The 21,806-nt window shown below is 39.9% G+C and overlaps 1 protein-coding gene and 1 long non-coding RNA gene across 4 annotated transcripts in view; one reads left to right on the forward strand and one right to left on the reverse strand.

Annotated features, from left to right (window-relative positions):
* The window catches only part of CECR2 (CECR2 histone acetyl-lysine reader), a 118,387-nt gene that overhangs the window by 80,200 nt on the left and 16,381 nt on the right, over positions 1-21,806 (forward strand). For all 3 annotated transcript variants that reach the window (XR_014538735.1, XR_014538736.1, XM_083572546.1), the window contains exons 3-13: positions 1,040-1,223; positions 3,925-4,058; positions 4,724-4,828; positions 5,400-5,449; positions 6,279-6,448; positions 7,956-8,033; positions 18,816-18,972; positions 19,555-19,684; positions 19,954-19,991; positions 20,095-20,186; positions 20,347-20,473. Coding sequence is in view for 1 of the 3 variants with exons in the window: in XM_083572546.1 (XP_083428672.1) it covers positions 1,040-1,223; positions 3,925-4,058; positions 4,724-4,828; positions 5,400-5,449; positions 6,279-6,448; positions 7,956-8,033; positions 18,816-18,972; positions 19,555-19,684; positions 19,954-19,991; positions 20,095-20,186; positions 20,347-20,473 (1,265 nt within the window). In the remaining 2 variants the exon portion in view is untranslated. The remainder of the gene's footprint in view (positions 1-1,039; positions 1,224-3,924; positions 4,059-4,723; positions 4,829-5,399; positions 5,450-6,278; positions 6,449-7,955; positions 8,034-18,815; positions 18,973-19,554; positions 19,685-19,953; positions 19,992-20,094; positions 20,187-20,346; positions 20,474-21,806) is intronic.
* Positions 7,564-10,203, reverse strand: LOC310743164. Its single transcript, XR_014538840.1, has 3 exons — positions 9,493-10,203; positions 9,276-9,400; positions 7,564-7,791 (listed from the first exon to the last, which is right to left on the reverse strand). It is a non-coding gene; the product is annotated as an uncharacterized lncRNA (long non-coding RNA).

Raw genomic sequence — 21,806 nt, forward strand, 5'->3', positions numbered from 1 at the left:
ATTAACCACCTTCACCCCAAGTTCCCAGGATTGGTTACAACAATTAGTACAACATTAATATTAAAACACAGTATTACACATTATGGGGTTTTTAAAAATTTAAAACAACTTATTTGGCCTGACATGACCTGGCTGGATGTTTTGAGCAAGCCTTCACCTGATGTTGTATGTCACATCATATAACCATAAGCCAAGCACAGGGTTTCGTCAGACCATTATGCGGTACTTCTCAAATGCCCAATAATCAGCTGGTTTGGGGGTATTTGGGAAGCACTGAGCACAAAGCTGAGCAAGCCTTTTGATCTTCCCCGTACCTGCAGACCAGCTTTGTCAGGTGTCTGTCAGATGAGTAACAAGTGACTGGCCCTGCCCACTTGTCAAAGTTGGCCCAAAGGGTGGAAGGAGATAAAGATGTGACTTGCTGGACCAAAAAGGTTTCCTACTCCTGTTCTGATACATATAGCACTACACTATATGTCTGGATTGCCAGTGTTTTATGGATGTTTTATTTATTTATCTTTTATGGCATTGTTGTCTAAACTATGCCAATAAATGCTGAATTTGATTTAAATTTGATTTACATATAAAACTTTCTGATTCAATATATTAATGGAAAATTCATGGGGGCTGCTAGACTACCCTCTCTTAGTTGCTTCTTTTAAGGACAAATACTCTAGCAGTCTGATAAATGTAGTCCATTACCCTTGTTCCACTTTTAAAAAAGCTGTTCTTTTACAACAACAAATGTTTACCAATCTTACAGAATTTTCTACATGTATGCCTTTATGGGAATCATTATTTTAAAAAATCATTGTAAAAAAAAATTATACGAAAGGATAACTCCTAACTATTGTCCTATTTGATATAAATTGTTTTGTGAGACAAGCAGAGCATGTAAGCCTAACCACATGCAAGGAACTGGACCAGTTTTGAAGTGCCTGTTTGCCAAAACAGAATTTTTATATATGTCAGCTGTTTAAAGATGAATTCCTCATCAGGTTGTGTAAGGTACTTTATGAACATATGTTCTTTTTATTAGATCTCAGACATTTCATGGCTACCTGGAAGACATCATCAACTATCGCTGGGAACTGGAGGAAGGGAAGCCCAATCCCTTACGAGAATCTACTTTCCAAGAGCTACCCTTGCGCACTCGTGTGGAGATCCTGCACCGCCTTTGTGATTACCGACTTGATGCTGATGATGTCTTTGACCTACTCAAGGTGTGTTGGGTGGTGACAGATGTTGGATAGGGAACTGGAAAGTGGAATGGTACACACTTTCCACTAAGAAGTTAACACTTTGTGTTCATAGGTACATTCTATATCACTTTTTGTTACTAAGCTCATTTAAAAGGTGGCTTAATTTGTTAGATTGTTTGATGTCTTTAGTCTTCCCAAACTGGACAACCTGAAGAAACAAGTGTGTGAAATTGGATATTGCTCTCTGGTATCTTTGATTTACTGATGCCTCGTGTGTATTTTTGCAGTGAATCAGTGTTCTGTGTTAAAGAAGGCTCATTGGTGGTTGTGGAAATACTGAGAAGCTATCTGAGTTTTAATAGATTAATGTCAGGTAGGAAGTATTCTGGACTACAGCTTCATGCATTCCCTTGTTGTTGTTTGATTGCCAGACTAAGCATCAACACGTGGGAACTTTTCGTTTGCAACACTATACTGTCTCTAGCTGTAATTTATTTTTCGTTCCTTTTTTGTTGTTGTTGGGAGTTATTTACACACACCTCTGCATAGTGTCTTCGCAAGGCATTTGCTAGTTTTGAAAACTACAGGTAGTAGTAAAATCTGAGTTGTTTTGGAGAGACTGTTCCCTTACTATGCTTGGTTGATAGGCATTGGTATGTGCATGTGGTCATAGAACCCAGCCTTTGTTAGATACAGTGGTTATTGTGAATGCCAACAGCAGCTGTGTTGTGTTACTAGTTAAGAGAGGCTAGGTATTTTTATTGTTCTTTGCATAAAATGTGGCCCTCAAGTTGCAAGTGTTAATCATAATTAAAATAACTGTAAGGAAGGCATAGCATTTTAAGGAAAGTTAATATCTTTTCTTGAAAAGTGCTTCTGGGCATTTGGCCCGGATGCTTTTTCTTGTTGTCTTTTAAAAATAAATATAGTTTTATTGATTTCCAATATATAACAATTACAAAAGGGAGGGTTACGCCCTCCTTCCAGCCTATTTAAGTTTGCCAAAATCCAATCTGTGATTTCATTGCTTTCCATTTTTCAGGGTTATCAGTAAAGTATTTTTTTAAAGGATGCCACATTCAACAAAATTGTCTGTATCATTTCTGTTACTCAATGTATGTAACCTATTTGTTGATATTTTAAAATGTTTTATTGACATTGCTGAGGCTTACGGATGGCCATTTACTGTGAGGTGTCTGCTTATAATCTCATAGTGACTAAATCCAGACCATGATTTGGGGGATCGTGAAATAAGCATTATATTAATGTGTTCCTCCATGTGCAGGCTTATTTATTTTTCTTTTAAAATGAAAAGCAAGTTTTTTCTATAAAGTGTGATGTCAGAAACCGTTGTTTGATCCTGGTCTGAGAGACTGACTAAAATCACACTTTGTCAGATCAGATGTAGCTGGGGTTTTTTTGACCTGGGTGAAGCTTCAAGAGGGGCACCATTGAGGCTCCCATTGAGGATCCCTCTGTGTGTGTGTGTGTGTGTGTGTGTGTGTGTGTGTGTACACAAATGGGGGGGCCCAAACTGGGGTTTTTGACACGGGTGAAATAAAGCCTAGTTTTGCCCCTGCAAAATGAGCATGTACAACACTAAGCCATGATCCAAACAGTGGTTTGTAGGATTGTCTGAATGTAGCCAGTGTGGATTTGCAACACAGTGTGAAATGTACATATATGTGAGGTGGTAGAGGAGCTGTAAAGCCTGCCTCACCACGTGGCTCGTTACCGCAGATAGAGGGTGAGTTTATCAGCCAACCATCATAACCACAGGTGAAAACATTTTTATAAGTATCCCACTCAATTAATCCATTTGAATGTCATTACACTGGAATAAATTATCTCATGTCATTTTTTCAGTAAGTATCTATGACCAAGAGTTATCAGGAATTCAGTGTTGCAATCAGGTTGTTTCCAAAAAAAGTTCAAGGATGACCAGTTTCATGCATAATGCCGCTTTAGAAATAATCCCCGGAACAGTGTTGTGCAGGCAACCATTATATCAGACAAGGTCCTTTCATTGCTGCTTGAAGGGAGACGTTCAGCAGGTGTGACTTCTCTTGTTACTGCAATACTGTGGTAGAAGATGCACCTGCTTGCAGCTGAAGCCAAGTATGGTCTTTGTGGAACTTTAGAATTTTGGCATTTGAGGAGGGAGAGCCCACCTGCTGTTTTGCTATGAAAGGTATAAGAGGCCACTTTGGGTTTGGCTTTAGCAAGCTTTAATTAGCCTTTCTTGTGAATATATTTGTAGCGCACAAATCTCAGAGTGAATTGACGCATCTGACCATTTTTTGGCAAGATGAGGTTTGACTGTGTACACCACCTCTGGTGGGTACAGTCAGGGTTTTAAGATGGGTTCAACAAATGCAGCAGTGATACTGAACAGCAGAAAATGTGCTGGACCAACAGAAGTTGGATATATTGGTTGAATCAAATATTGTGTGCAAAACTGTTCTATGATTGTCTCATGCTGCATAAAAAGCTACTCAGTGTTATTTGTCCATCTTTGTTAGGAGCACAAAAGAGGGCATTGTCAAAATGAAGTGACCATGAAGAACTTCTATTTAGCCAAGAAAGGATGGTTTATTTTTTCAAACACGTTATATGCTGTCCAGAACCCCAGAAATGCCTGTACTTTAAACAATATTAGTGGACAAGTGTTGGTGGTTGGTTTTCCAACGTTGTCTTTTTGTATATTTGCTTTCAAATACAGGGTTTGGATGCAGATAGTCTTCGGGTGGAACCGCTGGGTGAGGATGGCAACGGTGCCCTCTACTGGTATTTCTACGGCACTCGTATGTACAAAGAAGAACCCATGAAACCAAATGGAGAAATGCCTTCAGACAGGTACAAACTTACCTTTGTAGCAAGGAGAAGGTGGATGAGAGTGCCACAAAGGAGCAAATTTATGAAAGGAATAGTGATTGGAGGACCACTGCAAGGGCTACAAAATCAACAAGTTTACTTATTTCCTCTTAATTACAAAATATGCAGAGTTTTCAGAGTATTTTATTGTTTTTATTCTGTTTGCCTTCAAAAGCCCCTTCAAAAGCCTTCTGAGATAGGCAGCTGTTGTTCTCATTTTACAGGCTGGGAAGTGAAGCTAAGAAAGTGACTGCTTCAAGGTCTCACAAGGAATCCATTACAAAGATGGCACTTGGAAATTGGAGAAAGTTCTACTCTAGGCATTATACCAGAGTGGTTCTTGTATAGGGCAGCTAAAACCAAGTACAGCCTTGCAGATCTTAAGAATTCTGCCTCTTGAGACACATTTTGCCACACTTACTTACTACCTGCTGGAAAAAGAGTCATGCCCACTGTTGAATTAATTTCCCAAGTAACTGTGCCCTTCTGTTCTGATACCTTCCTTGGAACGAATCTCTTTCCTAGCTTGACTCCTAGCAGCTGTTTCAGTGCTTCTTATGGTCACTGCTCTCTTGTTACCCTCCTGCTCTTGCCAACTGCTACTATCATGTTCTGTAGCTATTCTGTAACTTTTCAATGTGTTCCAGGGGATGTGGGATACAGACAAGCACTCAAAACATTCCTGGAAAAATAGTAAAAAGACGTGGGCGACCTCCAAAACGAAAGAAACTACTGGAGGAGAATCTCTTAAGGTAAAGAAATGCTATGTTTGAAATATTAACCAAAGATAATCAAATGCATGTGTTTGTGTAGTGTCATCTGAGTACATGATGCTTTACAGAGTAGAGGAGCTTACAATCTAAATGTTGACAGTAATGAAAATGAAGGGGATGATGAAAAGGTTGTGGCATAAGTAACAGGGGATGAATGTGAACAGGTCTTGTTCAATATAAAGCCTTCTGAAGGGGACCTGAATTCAAATTGAACTTTATGACCATATGTAGCCTATGATTTGCCTTCTAATGCTAAAACTGAGCTACATCAATATCTACCAAGTGCTGTGACATTTCAGTGGCAGTATTTGTTTCATTCTAGCAGTGAATGTATTACTTTGCTTAAATTTGCTTTATAGCTTAGCCGATAGAGCATGAGACTCTTAATCTCAGGGTTGTGTGTTCAAGCCCCATGTTGGACAAAAGATTCCTGCATTGCAGGGGGTTGGAGTAGATGGCCCTTGTGGTCCCTTCCACCTCTACAACTATACAGTTCTATGATTCTATATCATTTCCTAACAATACTGTTTATTTTATTTGTTGCTCATAGAGAGAAGGCAGAAGAAAACGCACTTGTGTGTGAGTCACAAATGAGAAATGGTAAGGGGAAATTATGGACCATAGTTAATTTTTTTAATACAGTGTTTCAGGATGGAGGGCTTCCTGATAATCCTTTCTCTTTTGTCAAATTCATAGGGAACAAGAGGCCTGCTTGTATTAATTAGAATTTCATTTGTACAGTTCTCTCTGTATTTAAAGTAATGGCAGTTGAGTCTGAATGGTTTCTTTAGATGCTTCCCACTTTTCTTTCTTGTTGGAATTGTCTGTATTTATGCTTTTCATATTTCACCTGCAAGAAACTCACACCCTTCTTGGCTTCTCTTCTCTTTGAGTATTTCTAACCATGGGAGTAGTTTCTTAACCAGTAGTTTCTTAAGCCTTTTGAAATCAGTGCAGAGTGCATATGTAAATACACTCAGCGTTCCCTTGCCTCTGTATAATGAAACCCAAGAGGAGATGGCCACTTTCTCCCAAGGTTCGCAGTACTTCTGCCTCATTGATCAGTTCCTTCCTGTTGGTGAGGACCAGGTCCAAAATAAATGATCCCTTTGTTGCTTCTTCTACCTTCTGGAAAATGAAATGGTCAGCAAGGCAATGGAGGAATTTGTTGGACCTTATGATATCTATGATATCATGGCAGAGTTTGGGTTCAAACAGATATCAGTGTAGTTGAAGTCTCTCATGACTAATCATCTCTCCTTTTTGAATGTTTGGTCATCTGTCCTAGGAAGCCACCACCCCATTCTTCATACAGAAGGAACACACTTGTGTTACTTGTGGCTTATTGGTACATGTTAGGTCATGTGATACCTGTCATATTAGTGCCTATGCTCTCATTGCTTAGCATTTTTATTTTATTTTATCAAAGGTTCTCAAGGACCAGGTCATGGAACATGGTGGCTGCTATGTCAGACAGAAGAGGAGTGGAAGCAGGTCACAGAGAGCTTCCGAGAGAGAACATCTTTAAGAGAGAGGCAGCTTTACAAGCTTCTGAGTGAAGATTTCCTGCCAGAGATCTGCAACATGATTGCACAGAAGGTAAGAAGGAGTATTTGAATAATTTGAGGCAGCCTCAAGAGTTGAGAGCAGGTTTGTTTTTTGTTTATATGAAGAAGAAAATGATAGGGCCCAGATTCTGTGACCAGATAACCAAAGTTATTTTGTTGGAATTCCCCCACCCCCCTCGAAAAAATGATAAAATTTTCCTCAAACATACTTATGTGCTTTGTAACATCTGGAATTTTTTTTGCTGTTTCTTTTTTTAAAACATGCACAAATTAGTGGAGCAAAAAAGGAGGATACACATAGGTAATGCTGGAGAGGCAATAGTTGTAGAGAAAAAAGGCAACTGGACAATGTATAATAGAAAACATTTGACTTCTAGATCATTCACATGAACTCATTGAATATTTGAGGCATCTGCATATGCTAACAATATGTGCTCGAGATTTTCTTCACAATGAAATAAAAGTCAGAAGATTAATCTAAATTGCATTATTGTACCATGGTTAAATTCAGATAGCCAGTAATCAAGGGGAGAAAATGAAGAAGTTTGGCTGTCTAGAACTGCTGTAGAGTTCCAAGTGCATTCTTTGCAGTAGATAAGAACCATTTTGTTCAGTTTTGGGAGAATTTGTAATCTCTGTGCTCAGAAGTGGGCTATTGAGTAGAATGGAGAAGAATTTAATTGTATTTCTCTTAAGAGCATTGTAGTGGATAGCTATGTTCTCTCCCCCTCAATCCCCTTCACTACCTCAGTTCAGATTGACAGCGATCTGGAAGGGGAAGTACCGTATTTTTCGCCCTTCTCCCTCCTGGTCGAAAAGCCCACAGGAGTCGCGCGCGGCTCCTGTGGGCTTTTGCGGGAGGTGGGGGAATTCCGCCAACTCCCGCAAAAGCAGGAAGAGGGTCTTGGAGTAGCGCACAGGCTGCTCCCAGAGCTGCGGGGGTGTGTGTGTCATATTTTTTCCTTGATTTCCCACCCTGAAAACTAGGTGCGCCCTATGGGCCGGTGTGCCCTATAGGGCGAAAAATACGGTATCCTTTCATTTGCAGCATTTGGCTTGACTCATATGTGTGAGATTACTTACTCTCTGGTTTTAAAACATTATGAAGAATAATGTAGGGAGATGGACTAGTGAATAGAAGGTTGATTGGTCCTGTTTTGTGGCAGAAGGTTGCATTGGATGGTATTTTAGTCCATTTCAGCACTCTAATTCTTTGATATTTGAATCTGGAGGATACTTGTCAATCTCAGCAGCACTCAGTCTTTTGTAGTTTGTTTGTTTGCTTTGCTTTTGTTCTTGATATCATTTGAAAAATCAACTCCTGTAATTCATTATCCAGGCCTGGTCTTTGAGTAATTTTGTATCTTAATATAGCTTCTATGACTTCATCTGTGAGGGATGATAAATGAGAAATGAATTGCTAAGCGCTCTGTACATTGAAAAATATTACAGAAATTGTTACTAATAAATAACATACATCCAAATACGAAGCTTTGTACCAATGCTGATCCATGTTGATTTCTTTCACCACTTTTTAGGAGAAACGTCTGCAGCGAATGGAGTTTTCTCCTAGGTGGATGTCTGATCGTCAGCACATAAAGCCAATAAGGCAAGAGGTAATGTGTTATGTAATAGCATAATAGAGGACGCGGGTGGCGCTGTGGTCTAAACTACTGAACCTCTTGGGCTTGCCGATTGGAAGGTCGGCAGTTCGAATCCCCGCAACGGAGTGAGCTCCCATTGCTCTGTCCCAGCTCCTGCCAACCTAGCAGTTTGAAAGCATACCTGTGCGAGTAGATAAATAGATACCGCTGTAGCAGGAAGGTAAACGGTGGTTTCTGTCACGGTGTCCCGTTGCACCAGAAGCGGTTTAGTCATGCTGGCCAAATAACCCAGAAAGCTGTCTCTGGACAAACACCGGCTCCCTCAGCCTGAAAGCAAGATGAGCACCGCAACCCCATAGTCACCTTTGACTGGACTTAACCATACAGGGGTCCTTTACCTTACTTTTAATAGCAGAATAGGTTAGCACAAATTAGCTATACAGTGCCATCCATCAGCATTATCATTGAATGTGCTCACCTCAGTAACAAGTAGAAAATTAGGTCATAGAAACAGAACTTCAGGTAAGGCAACTTCATTTGGATATATTGGTATATTTATTATTTATACATACAATACAGATCTCAGGCCTACGTTTAAGGAAACTTATGCCTGATTGCCATCAGCCAGCACCTTTGTTTTCTTTCTGGAAGCTCATCACACATACTATAACACAGTTGGCACATCATAGTAACCTTAATTATTAGTTTTACTTATTCAGGTAATGTATAACCAATTCTGCATGAAAATCAATCCCAAAGTGGGGTACAACATAAAATATATAATACAATCCTAAAATAAAGCAATATAAAAAATTAAACCACAATAAATCAAATTGACATGGCAGAAGCATAAACATGACCAAAATTTCCTCCAGTCAACAACCAAATGTCTGAGTAAATAAAAATGTCTTTGAAAGTTTGTGTGAAACCCATCAGGTCTGGTGTCAGCAAAATATGTTAGGAGACGGCATTCCACAGACATGAACCATGAAGATTGCTCTTGCTTCAATTCTCTTGCTCTAGCATGAGTAGCAGCAGGAAGCCATGATCCCTGCCCTAACATTATGCCCAAACCAGTGATTGTGGTTTGTTTTGCTTCAAACAAAGCTTACTGTTAAGCCAAGATTTGTTCTTAAATAGATGACAACTTCATTTTATCAGTTATGAAGAAATTTTGAAATATAGATAAAGCTCTTGAAATGTCTTCATTTACTATAGAGGTGGGTTGGAAAGAATTTTTGGCTAAATGCCTACCTCCCAGATAGCCATCTGGTTGTCATCAGCACAGAACTTCCAGCCTTCAATCTAATCCAGAAACAAAGGTCTCTGTTGAAGCATTTCAAAGCACTGAATGGCAGACTCATCCATTACTTCAACATCTGGGAAATGAGATGGTACGTAGTGTCAGCACCTGAACTATATCACCACAAATCAGTGCTTTCCAAAGTCTGTGTTTCACACCAAGTTATACCTGAAGTTGTTTTTTGCCTTGCTGAAAATTGCAGTTACATATTTGAAGTAGCCATTTGCCTTTCTTGCTATACAGAAGTGAAAAGGAAAGAATAGGTATGTACTGATGATGAAACTGGTCAGAGGGAGAAAGCTGGTGAGATGAGGTGTCGGAAGCTGAAAGGCTAACAAGGCTTAGTGAGCTAGGAGAGTCTGTGGCAGAGAGAAGTCAAGAATCAGAAGCTGAGCTGGCGAATGGGAGGAGGGAGATCAAGAGACAGCGCTGAACGAGGCTGGTGAAGAGGCATGGGTGTCTCCCCCTCCTGCTGTGACAAGCTCCCCTCCCTCCCTGTCACCCAGAACCAGGAGAGGCATGAAAAGGTTGGAGGAGAGATTGGCTGCGTGTAGACACCGTCTCCAGTTGCTTGGGGAATGCCCTGCAGAGGAGGAGGCATAGACAGCTGTGGGGAGGAGGGAACCTTTAGTATCAGCAACTAATTTCATAGAATAAGATCCATAGGGAATGCACTGATGTGCTCATTAGGTCTGACACTCAGCCCGGTCTATGGAGATTGTGTTTTTGCTAATAAAGATCAACTTTGAACTGGCTGGCACACCCTGTGACAACTGTGGAGCCAAGGAGTATTAATATTTTCAGCTTAATTAATGAGAATAAAGTGACACTTCTTCATCCTGGGAGCCCCTGCTCTTGTTTAGCAGAGCAGCCCCAGGAGTGGAGTGTGCACTGCTGCATTATTTTCATTTTTAGGTGCAAGAAGTACTACAACAAAAATCATCATCCAGGAAATAAGAAGGTGCATATTTATGTACAGGCAGGAAAGTTTTGCAAATTTGGATGTAGAGAAACAAATGGGTGCTAATCAGTAAGAGGTTTGCTGTAGGACCTATGGTGCTTAGCATAAGCTAATTGCTGCCTATGGGCCAGTGTGTTCCATCACTCCCATAAGCTCCCAAGTCTCTTTTAATTTTTCACCTGAGGAGCGGAGGCAGGGAGGGGAGGGGTAGCAGTTATTCTGGATGCAAGTCTCTGGACATACCCATTTCCAGGGAAACACAATGCCAAGTGTTTTGTCTCATTGAATTGTATTTGTTTCTTTTTAAATTGGAAGGCTTTCCGGCACATGATGCAGGGAAGTTGTTAAGACTGTAGTCAGAGCACACAAATCTCTTTGTTTCTGACCATGTATGGCATCTGTAGAGTTGCCCCTTCCGTCTGGTTCCAAGGATGCATAAATGTGTAACTGCTCTGTAGGCTTCTAATCCTTTGCAATATTTCTCAAACAGGTGGTTCAGATTAGCTTCTCATTAAAAAAACCTTCTGAGCAGCACCTTCATTAAGAAGAAGCTGCAGAAATTCTAGTAGGTATCACATAGGGGGAGAGAGGAAGGAGCAAGGGCTGTGTTTGAGGCAAGACCAAGGCATGTGGGACTGCACATCTTGTGTTGAACTCTGAGAGAGAATTTCTTTTTGGGGGACTATCAGAACAGAGAGCAGAAGTCCTTGGAGCCTGTTGTTCTGATTAGTCCACAGTGCCCTCTGCTGCAAGCATGTGAGTGGTGCTTCAGCAAAGCAGCAGACATGCTTTCATGACTCCAAAGGCATTTTCACTTTCACACAATTTATCACCCAACAATTTTTCTGTTTCCTCAAAAAAGTTTTTCTGTGGCATTTTGTTGGGAATGGGGTGTGCTGGGACTTAAGCTGAACTGAATCAGTTCCTGAACCTTCATTGGCTTGAACCAACACAACTTCAGTTATAGCTGAGCGCAAACTAAGTTTTAAAAAGTGAATGGTTTGGATCCCCATATAACATAATTGGTTTTCATGATGGTTTGCAAAACAAAATAAAGTAAGACAGGTCCAAAGTCTTAAGAGATAACAAATTAAATTTTGGCAGAGAAGAGTTAGCAGAGGGAGGGAGACAGAACAATGTGGTGGATCTTTGCAAATGCAATTATGTGTGCATAGGTTTTGATTTAGCTTGGGGTAACAAAACGGGTTTATGCAAAAAGCTACACATAACACAGCATTTGTGAATAGACCTTGCATTTTTAAACTAGAATATAGTAGAAAGCTCTCCAGCACATATTTTTTTGTATGAAAAGGGGATCTGGCATCCATCTGAAATGTTTTCCCAAAACTTAATTCCCCCCCCCCATACTTCCATTTTTCTGCAACAATCTGCTGCTGTTTGTGGCCCTAAACAGCTGCAACCTCAGGGCCATTTTTGCTCTCAGATTGGTGCATGATGACAGTACCACGACAAGGGAAGAAGTCCTATTTTGAGCAAAGAAATGATACTGAAACTGCAGCCCATCTGCACTACATAGAGGCTCACACTTCTGCAGCCTGAAGACCATGTCTTAATTGCATGAGGAACACTTCATCTCTCTATAGCACCCATAATAAAACTGCTTATTTTGTGGTAGAATAAAATATTCATGGAATGCAGCCCTACCCCCCCCCCATTCTAATTTAGCATTGGATGCTGTAGCCTAATGACAGAATTCAACACTTTTAAAGACTTTTAAAAATACAATTTAACCTATACATGAATTAGAACATTTATTAAATAATATCTAAAGTGAACTCACAGTATATTTCCCTATAAATCCAATCATAGGTTTTATTCCCCCCGCCCCCTGCTCTCCAAGCCTGCCATGCCGTAAACTATTTGGACATAGCCAACATGGTACCTTCCTGATGTTGTGGTCTCAACACCTTTCATCTCTGATCATGGCCATGCTGGCAGGGGCTGGTGGGAGTTGCAATCCAAAGCAGGGCACCAGGTTAGCAACCCTGATCTAAAGGGTGCTCAGTGGTAAGTGTGTAAGTTGTATAAAAGAAACCCACCTGTATAATAGTTCTGTAAGAGAAATACTTATTGTCAGGAAAAGAGTCAGATTGTATTGAATAATGTAGTTAGCTCCCAATTTTGACTTTTGTTTTTTCTGTAGAATTTTGGGCTGGAGCGTTGTTAGAGATGTACACTGCCCTTTGAAATTCTTATTTGTTGACACTAGCTCCGTAACTGTCAGTAAAATATGAAAGTCCTGGTAAATAACTCTCTAGAAAAATCAGTTAAATAGTTTGTGTATTTTGGGAGATTATCTTTTAGTATTTTAATCCTCACATAAGCATAAGTATTCAGGCACTATTGTATCTGAATAAATTCTATAGGGACAATCCTGTGAGTGGTCAGATGAAATGGACTAAATAACATAAAAGGTCTAATTGCTCTGATTCTCTTTAAATTATTATCTTGGGATTAATTGGATACACTGGCAACACTAGTTCAAATACACAAGGTCACTTTGGTGGGCTGGGTTGCACGCAAAGGACACCCTGCATTCTGATGTGAGGAACAGGTGTTTGTATCCAGTTCTCTGCCTTGCTTTCATTTTGTAAAGTAGCCCATGTCTTATGATTTTTTTACTCTTGTCTAACTGTAGCATTCTTCTATTAAAGGACAAAGCAGGGGCCTAGGGACCTTGCTTAATGCATTGTTGTTGCTGGTGGCAAGGATGGGAGATGATGTCAGACAATTCTCCAAGGAAGCATTACTGAAGGAAATGACTAAATAGCATTTCTGCAACAACACAAATATAGAGGCACTTAGGGTATCTAGGGTGGAAGCTAGCTTGCCTTTCTAGCAATTTATCAGTGCCCCCTCAGGTCCCATTTGCAGGCAGGTGAAAAAAAATGAAGCAATAATGGCTAAGGTGCAGGCTTTTGTCTGAATTAATGATGGGCTAAGGCCTGAAGGGCAGTGAGGAGACTCCAGCTGATCATTAATTCTCAGGAAATAGATTGCATTGAAGACCCAGTTTTCAATGCAGTGGTGAACCTATATCTGGGCTATGCCACTTCTGGTTGCAGATAAAGGTTCCCATGACTGACTGTTCCTTCCACTTACCGAGTTTTCAATGTAGAAGGTTCATTCAACCATGGGAATTTCCATATGGCATCTAAAGTGGCATTGTTGGGGAGAAGGGTTATAGTTATAGAAGCTCTTCTATAGCCATGGCAGGGAATTCATTTCCAGCCTAAGGACTGCATTCCCTTCTTGGCAACCTTCCTGGGGCCACATATACCACTGGCAAACATGTCACCTTTGTACTGTAGGCTTGCTTGTGCACACTCACACCCATCTCTGTCCTCCATCCAGACAAGCAAGAGGCATTATCAAAGTTCAAATGCACAGTCCCATCCAGGGCCAAACACTTTGGGTGTAAAGCAGAGGCACTGGGGGTTGTGGCCTGGGGAGAGTTCCAGTGACCAGCCAGGGGGTCACTGTTCTGCATATAGGGATTTATTGTGTAGAGGACCATTCCATCATCTGAACCCAGAAACAGGCTTACTCTCCTCAGCAATCCATAAACAGATTGTTATATTGTGTTATATTGTTCAGCTACTCTCCTCAGCAAGCAGTAGGCCTCAGTGATAATTTATAACCTATAGAGGGAAGGAAGCAATAAACTTCTTCTTTCTTGTGGTATTTAAGATGTATCTGTGCCATGAAACTTTACAAACGAGGTAGAAAAGTTGCCAGATGGTGCAAATATCAATAATCTGGTAGTTGTGAATAATATAATTGGCTTTATAAGCTGAAATAGTAGTATGATTCTATAAGCAAAAATTGTAAGCCATTGCAGTAAAGTCTCAAGTGTGTCCTACTAATAGAGGCATTTAGATACTTACTGGACCATAACTGGTGTAAATAATCATTCCCCCCTCCCTTTTGCTCACTTTTTTCTAAACTAAAAGGTGCAGATGTTGTAACCTTTCCTTATTTGGGAATTGTTCCAGCCCTCTGGTCATTTTGGTTGCCCTTTTCTGAACCTTTTCCAGCTCTGCGATATCCTTTCTGAGGTGAGGCAAGCAAATCTGTGCATAGTATTCCAATTGAAGTCACACCATGGATTTGCATAACAGCATTATGATACTGTCAGTTTTATTTTCAATCCTTTTCATTTTGAGGGACTTTATCTGATTTTTTTTGGGGGGGGGTAAGTTAGTTTGTCATCTGGATTGCCTCCATATGCTTAATGAAACTGTCAAAGAATTCTAAAGGGTTAGTGAAACAGATGTTACCCTTGCTGGTTCAGCAAGACTTATTCTTCTATGTGCTTAGTAATTCTGCTTTTAATAATGCTTGCTTCCAGTTTTCCTGGAACAGAAGTTAAGCTAAAGGACCTGGATCCCCTCAGTTTGAAAACTGAAGTGTAAACTGAAAAATTAGTTGTCACACCCTTTCTTTCTCTTTGTCTTTTTTTTAAAAAAAAAATATTGTGATTTTCAGTTATATACATTTCAATACTTTTACAGTCATTTTAACATTTCAAAACAAGATTTCCTTCCTCCTTACTGCGGTTCCTTAAAATTATTTTTATCATTTCCTAAATTAACTTAACTTATATTCATCTACTTTCAATTATATACTCTTTTTTTTAATGATATTTATTCAGAGTTTCAAAAGTACAAGAAAAAGGACAAAAAATAAGAAAAAAAGGAACAAATACATCACAACAACAAAAAAGAAAAAAAAAGAAAAAAAGACAAATCCCATATTACATCTTTTCATTTGCTTAATTCTTTGACCTCCTCACACCTCCCTTTTTGTATTCTAATTTAATTCGTTATTTCAGCAAATTCTTTCCGTCTTTCTCAATTCTTATTTAGATAGTCTAACCTATTAGTTAACTCAACAAATCCTTTCCATCTTTTGACATATTCTGTTATTCAAATTACCTTGATTTATTTAACCTTGTCTTACCATAAAAAGAAAACCTTAATGTTCAAAATTTAAAACATATTTATGCATAACTCCTTATATCCTTTCTACTAAAGCCAGATAATTCCATTCCAACATTTTCCCTAATATTTCATTAGTTTTACACTAATTCCAAAAATAAAAAGAAAATTTTCCTTTTATAGGCTTTTTAAAATTTTTTATTCTTCCTGGTCTCGGGTTATGTCAGTCCTTACTGTCCATTCCATCCAGTCCATCAACCTGGTGATCTTATGTCCGAGGCCCTTAAGTCTCTTCTATGCCTCTTCTGCAGATTTTCTTCTTCTTGTTTATGCTTACACTTTTCCTTATCTTTTGTTGGTTTCTTTCTTAATTTCTTCCCTTTCTCCTTGAGGAGTAGGTCTCTGGGGGATTCTAACCGATAGTTATATCCATCTTCCTTCATCAGACTAGCCCATTCCCCACAGTCCCACTCCCCGCCATCATCATTGTAATCCAAAAAGTAACTATCCAAAAAATAGTTGTCAGCATATTTCCAAGTCCCCCCAAAGTTAAGAGCCTCCTTAACTCCAGGCTCTCCCAGGCCCACTCCAAATTCAATCTTCCAAAACAGCGGCTTATGCTCCTGCAGGGCTTCGGATCTCTCCATTTGTGTTGCTTGGGGTGCGATCGCAGCCTCCTCCATCTTCATCTGCCCTTGCACTTGTCCAGTCGAACCAATTTCCTGAGTTTGTCGCTGCATAATTTCTATGTTTCCTGTTAATCCATATTCACTGGCTACAGCAGTCATCAAGTCCAACTTCTCCTTCATCAAACCCGTCTTCTCATGCAACTGCTCCAGCAAAGCATTTGTCTTGCAAAAAGCAGACACCAAAACTTCCTCCCCATGCATTTCTATTCAAGGTCAAACGGCTGGTCCCACGATCCCAATCTCGTAGCTGTGAGGTCTCCCAAGTAAACTGCAGCAACAAATTGACAAGCTCCCTCTAGGGGACACAATTTCTATTTGTATCCATCTTTTTGAAACATGTCCAACAAAAGAAAGTTACTTTCAATTTTCAATTTTCAAATACTTTCAAATACAAATAATTTTCCAATATATATTGGGTTTTTAACCCACTTTCCAAAAATGGGATTGAAACAAGGTTTCTGGTTTATGTTTTATTTAAATTAGTTTGTCTGATCCTATATTCTCAGGAGACCAGGAGAGAAGTTTGGGTGCATCTCAGCTTTCTGAGAGGGGTTTGCATGGGTTAAAGACAGATAGAGCAAGAGACCTCCAGCTTCCCAGTCTATCCCTGTAGTACTGTACCTTTGTATCTATGCTGACTTCTCTCTATCTCTTTGATGTTTACAGTGGTATTGCATTTCATTTACAACTTCCTGCTCCTCCTCATACACTTTATTTGGACCTCAAGGCAAGAGGTCATCTTGGATCAATCTTCTGGGAACAAAGGGGCAAGCATAGCTTTGCTTCTTTGTTTCTCCAACTAGAATGTACTTCCTTACAATAAGCTTTCTTATTTAAACCATGTCTCAGTCTGAATGCCTTTCAACTAAAGGTGTGCTCCAAGCAAGAATTCGTTTAACTAAAGTTAACTTCCTCTGCTGCATACAAACACTAACATTTCCTGCATTGTAGAGTTCTGGCAACTATCAACTTTGTCTGTAGAATCAATTTCCATAATGCTCCCTACATAGCAGGGCTTGCTAACCCCTATCTCCCCTCTCCCAAGACCCTACCAGTTAAAAAAATAGAAAGAGTGCTGGGGTGAACAATGAAGTTTAAACAATTTGATTATGCATCAGGGTGGTTATTTGATAAGCAGAAAAGAGGCAAAACTTCTCATTGACTAATCAATATGGATCAACTGAAAAGGGGAGCTTTGTTCCTCTGTGTGTGTTTCCCATGTCTTGCACACGTTTGTCCGGTGTGGTGTGTGAATGTGTGTACAAGAGTGTGGAGTGAACACACTCACTTACTGGCATGCGTTCTGTGGAGGATTAGCTAAACGTGGAAGTGGTCATCAGGACAAAATGGTAAGCCATTCCTAGTATATAGGATGGCTCTTAAAAACTATATTGGCACACAATGCAACTGCCAACTCCTAATATGAACAAGAAGACCAGAACATAGCTGGCTAATTCTGCAACACAAACTGACTGCATGTTAGCTTCTGATGCTTTGAAATCTGTTAAAGGCCAAGGGCAGATGGCCATTAAGATCTACTGAAGAGGGCCTGATTGTGATCCTATCTAGGCAGGAAATAACTATAGAAGAGTGACTTTCCTGTTGTGGCTGTGACCTCTGGAGCCAGCTGCCCAGCAGAACCTTCACATATTTAAGAAGAAGATGAAAGGATTGATTTTAAATATGCTTTTAATGTGAAATACTGGGGGGGGGATAATTTATGTTAGCTAATTTTTTTTTTAGTATATTTATGAAGTTACATAGTGTTTTAATTAATGCCTGTGATTTTTTTCTGGTTTTTAAATCTTGATTGAAGTTACAGGCACAGAGCAAGTTTTCAGAATATAAGTAATTACTTGGAATTGTTAGGTGAGATATAGAACATTTTAAATAAATAAATAAATAATAGGGCTGTGCCGAATTTTCTTGGAGCTCATATATATATATATATATAAACAAAAGGTGCCATTTCGGGGACATGAAGCATTCTGTGAAAGTTCAACACATCCGGAGGGGGGGCGGAGAGATACCTTTTGCTGTAAAAATGTGATCCCTTTTCTTGGCAAAGCACTTTCCAAAAGAAGATAAAAGACCATCCTAAAACTTGTGGTATGGTTACCTTCTTATAAAGTGGCTCTTTTAAGGCAATCAAATAATTTACATACTCTGAACAAGATTCTGGCAATCTTTTGGGGGGAGCACATATGTTCTCCCCCCCCCCAAAGATTGCCCTGGTAAAGAGGCACTCATGCTTGGGATTGGGGTGGTTCTTCTTTGCTGCAGCAGTGGCATTGTAAAGAATAGCTTTATTTTCCCATTTCAGGCCAGTATACATTATGTGAAAGTGTGTGCGCATCTAATGCACCTTTTGCAATTATCACATGTTCCTTCCCTGACTATTCATTCTTATAAATGTGGTTGTATGTTCTGAAATCAAGCTGCATACATGTGAAATGCAGTCATTGAAAACAAACAATACATTTCCTGCAGTTATGCCTTGATTTAATCACGTGGATGTACATTTATATGACCAAGAGAAAAATTACAGGAGGTGCTTTCCTATGATGATAGTATCTTGTTTTAAAAATGTACAAATGATCCAATTTTTCATTCAGAGTCAAGTCTGTTTCTAAAGGCTATAAAAGGGCTACAAAGGTATATCAGCTACTGCAATAATTTCATGTAAGGCAATCATAAGCTGAAACCCAGTGTGCTGTAATGACTAGGGCTGTGGATGCTGGTCTTCAAAGTTCCACTCAACCTTGAAGCTCACTGGTTAACTTTTGGCAAGTCACTGTATCTCAGTCTGACCTACCTGACATAAATTATGGGATATAAATATAATAAATAATAAGTAAATAGTTGTGTTTCTTTTTGCAGGTGACTCCTGTGGTGCTCAGCAGAATGGAGAAGCAGAGACGACGGGAAGAGGAGGAGGAACGTCAAATCCTTCTGGCAGTTCAGAAGAAGGAGCAAGAACAAATGTTGAAGGAAGAAAGGAAACGAGAAATGGAGGAGAAAGTCAAGGCAGTGGAAGGTAGGCGGATCAGCTTTATGGAAGGTTTTTTAGTTGCTCTTGGTCTACAGTTTATTTTTATATGCATGATATCCACTTCACAAGCATTGTACACCAGCATGTCACTCTGTTTAGTTGTTTAATGGCAATGATTGCTTGTCTTAGTCTGACAGAAGTAATATAGTCGTCATGGCTGGTAGCTTCATTGATATCCTTATTCTGCTTGTATTTGTCTAATCTCTACATTTTGTGGCAGTGAATTTCATGCAGTGCATAAAGAAGTACGTTTTTGTATTTCACGAATCCCTAACCATTTAGTTTCATTGAATGACTCCAGTTCTAATATTAGAGAGAGCAAAACATCTTTCTACCTACTTCCTCTGCACCACACATAATTTTATACACCTTTATCATATCCTCACTTTCTCATCTTTTCTAAACTAAAAAGGTCCAAACATTATAACCTTTCCTCAAAGAGGAGTTTCTCCAACCCCATGTTAATTCCACTGGTGACACACAGGAGTGTGAATGACCTCCTGAAACCCTGGGCATTGTGCAAGAAAACTTCTCAAGAACGTAACAGTTTTTCTTCCCTATCTGCAGAACGAGCCAAGAGGAGGAAGCTCCGAGAAGAACGGGCATGGCTGCTTGCCCAGGGAAAGGAACTTCCCCCAGAGCTTTCTCACTTGGATCCCAGTTCACCTGCTAGGGAGGAGAGGAAGACCAAGGACCTGTAAGTAAATTGCAGTGAGTGGCCTATAAATACAGAAAAACAATCACACCCAAAACAATTGATTGTCACTGTTAATGGTGATGGCCGGAGAAAAGGCTATGGAGGAATTATATTCTGTGGCATTAAAAAGAGTGTGAATGCAGGCCTTGGAAAGCATTGCAGTTGCTGGAATTGAACGTTAAGTGATAAGGATAACATACCAGAGACAGAGTTGGGGGGGAAATGAGGCTGGAGAAACTTTGCATTAATTTTACATTTCCTCTTTGCAGTTTTGAATTGGATGATGAGTTCACTGCCATGTACAAAGGTCAGTCCCCACTCCAGACACTAGCTTTGCAGGTTGGTTGGTTTTTAAAGTATTAGCATCCATTTGTATGTGTAACAGTTTATCATCTTTTTGCTGCTGACAGTTCTCGATGTAGTGAAGGCTCACAAGGACTCCTGGCCATTCCTGGAGCCAGTTGATGAATCCTATGCCCCAAATTACTACCAAATTGTTAAGGTAAGCAGTATGAAGCCCTTTTTTGCATTCTGAACATTGTGTCATAGTTGATGCAATGGAATCTGCATAATTTAGCAGGCAGAATAAGAATACATCTTTTTAAAGGATGATTGTAGCTTTCAAGGTCTGTAAGCCTGAAGCAAACTGGGGTATTTTTCAGGCTCCTATGGATATATCTAGCATGGAGAAGAAGCTAAATGGAGGCCAATACTACACCAAGGAGGAATTTGTGGGTGACATGAAGACCATGTTCAGGAACTGCCTTAAATACAACGGTGAAAATAGTGGTAAGAATTTGGAACCTGAGTTCTATTTATTGTGTACATATACATGGAAAACAGCCCAAGTCTTTTCTAGCCTCCCATAGCTGGATTGGACAGGAAATGGATGAAGAGGTTAAGCCCGTAATTCTTAATTCACTACAAACATTTGAAAAATTAAATAAATGTGCCTTGTGGCAATATTCATTCACATGAAAGGCTTCTGGAGTAAACCCTGAGGAAAAATATGTACAAATTGGTTTATGGGACATCTTCAGGAGAAGAAAAGACTAAGGAGTAAATCTGACACAATTCCAGTTCCTAAGATTGTTGGATGGCATCTTGTATGTCTCCTTCCAGCAACTCCTGCAGCCAAGCTGGTGCCTAAAGTATTGCTCTTCTTTCCTTTGGACCACATCAGCAGGGCTGAGAGTGGGGTATTGTTGTCTGGGTAGCCCAGGACCTCCATACATACTGCCCAGGCTTGCTCACCAGAGAGGAGGTGCACTCCATTGTCTCTCAAAATGGATGGATGCCAACAACAGTGTAATTGGCAGAGTCTATTCTGCTTGCAGGAGTCAGATTATTATTATTTAATTCAACTATGTAGCATGGACTAGAGTGGCAGAAAGTTAATAAGCTTGTATAAGCAGGGGAACATGGAGTGTTAGTTATAGGGAAAGGATTGGGAACTGTGCTGTCAGCTGAATTTATATCAGCTGGCATTAGGAAAAACTGCTCTTTTTATGATCTTCTTTCAGACCACAGTCTTTATGTCCTCATGCTATTCTGTGCTACTGTTAGACCAGAGGCATCATCTTTCAAAAAGTAGTGGCTCTCAGAATCCTAACCTTGTTAAAGAGGCTGGATTCCCCACAGACACAAAATGTAACAGTACACAAAGCACAGAGAAATGTGCTTAACTGTTGACATAATCCGTAGGATTGTCATGTGCATATAGTTGAAGCATAGTTCCTTCATGTACAGAGTTCCAGTTGTGTGGCTAGCATTTCTGTATTAAGCTCTGTGTAGCAGGTGCACACTAAAAAAGAGAGAAAAAGATGAGTGTGGTCTTCTGAATTTGGGTGACCTTACACTATTGGGCAACATTATGAATCATTTACTAAAATATTGTGGATGGTATTCACTCAAAGAGCCCTGTCGGTGGAAGCCCTTCACAAGGACTTCTGCTTGTGTCTGAGGGTTTCCCCTCACACTGCCCCCTGCCCCCCAGTTGACTTGGGGAGTATTAGGAGAACACCAGAACAGCACATGGAAGGACAAATCATTCCTTCTGGAAAGCTGACAGACATGGGGCACTGCTGAATTCCATTCTTTTACTTGGGTCTACCAGTTGCAC

Source organism: Podarcis filfolensis, assembly GCF_964270895.1.
Source record: "Podarcis filfolensis genome assembly, chromosome: 10".
NCBI lineage: Eukaryota > Metazoa > Chordata > Lepidosauria > Squamata > Lacertidae > Podarcis > Podarcis filfolensis.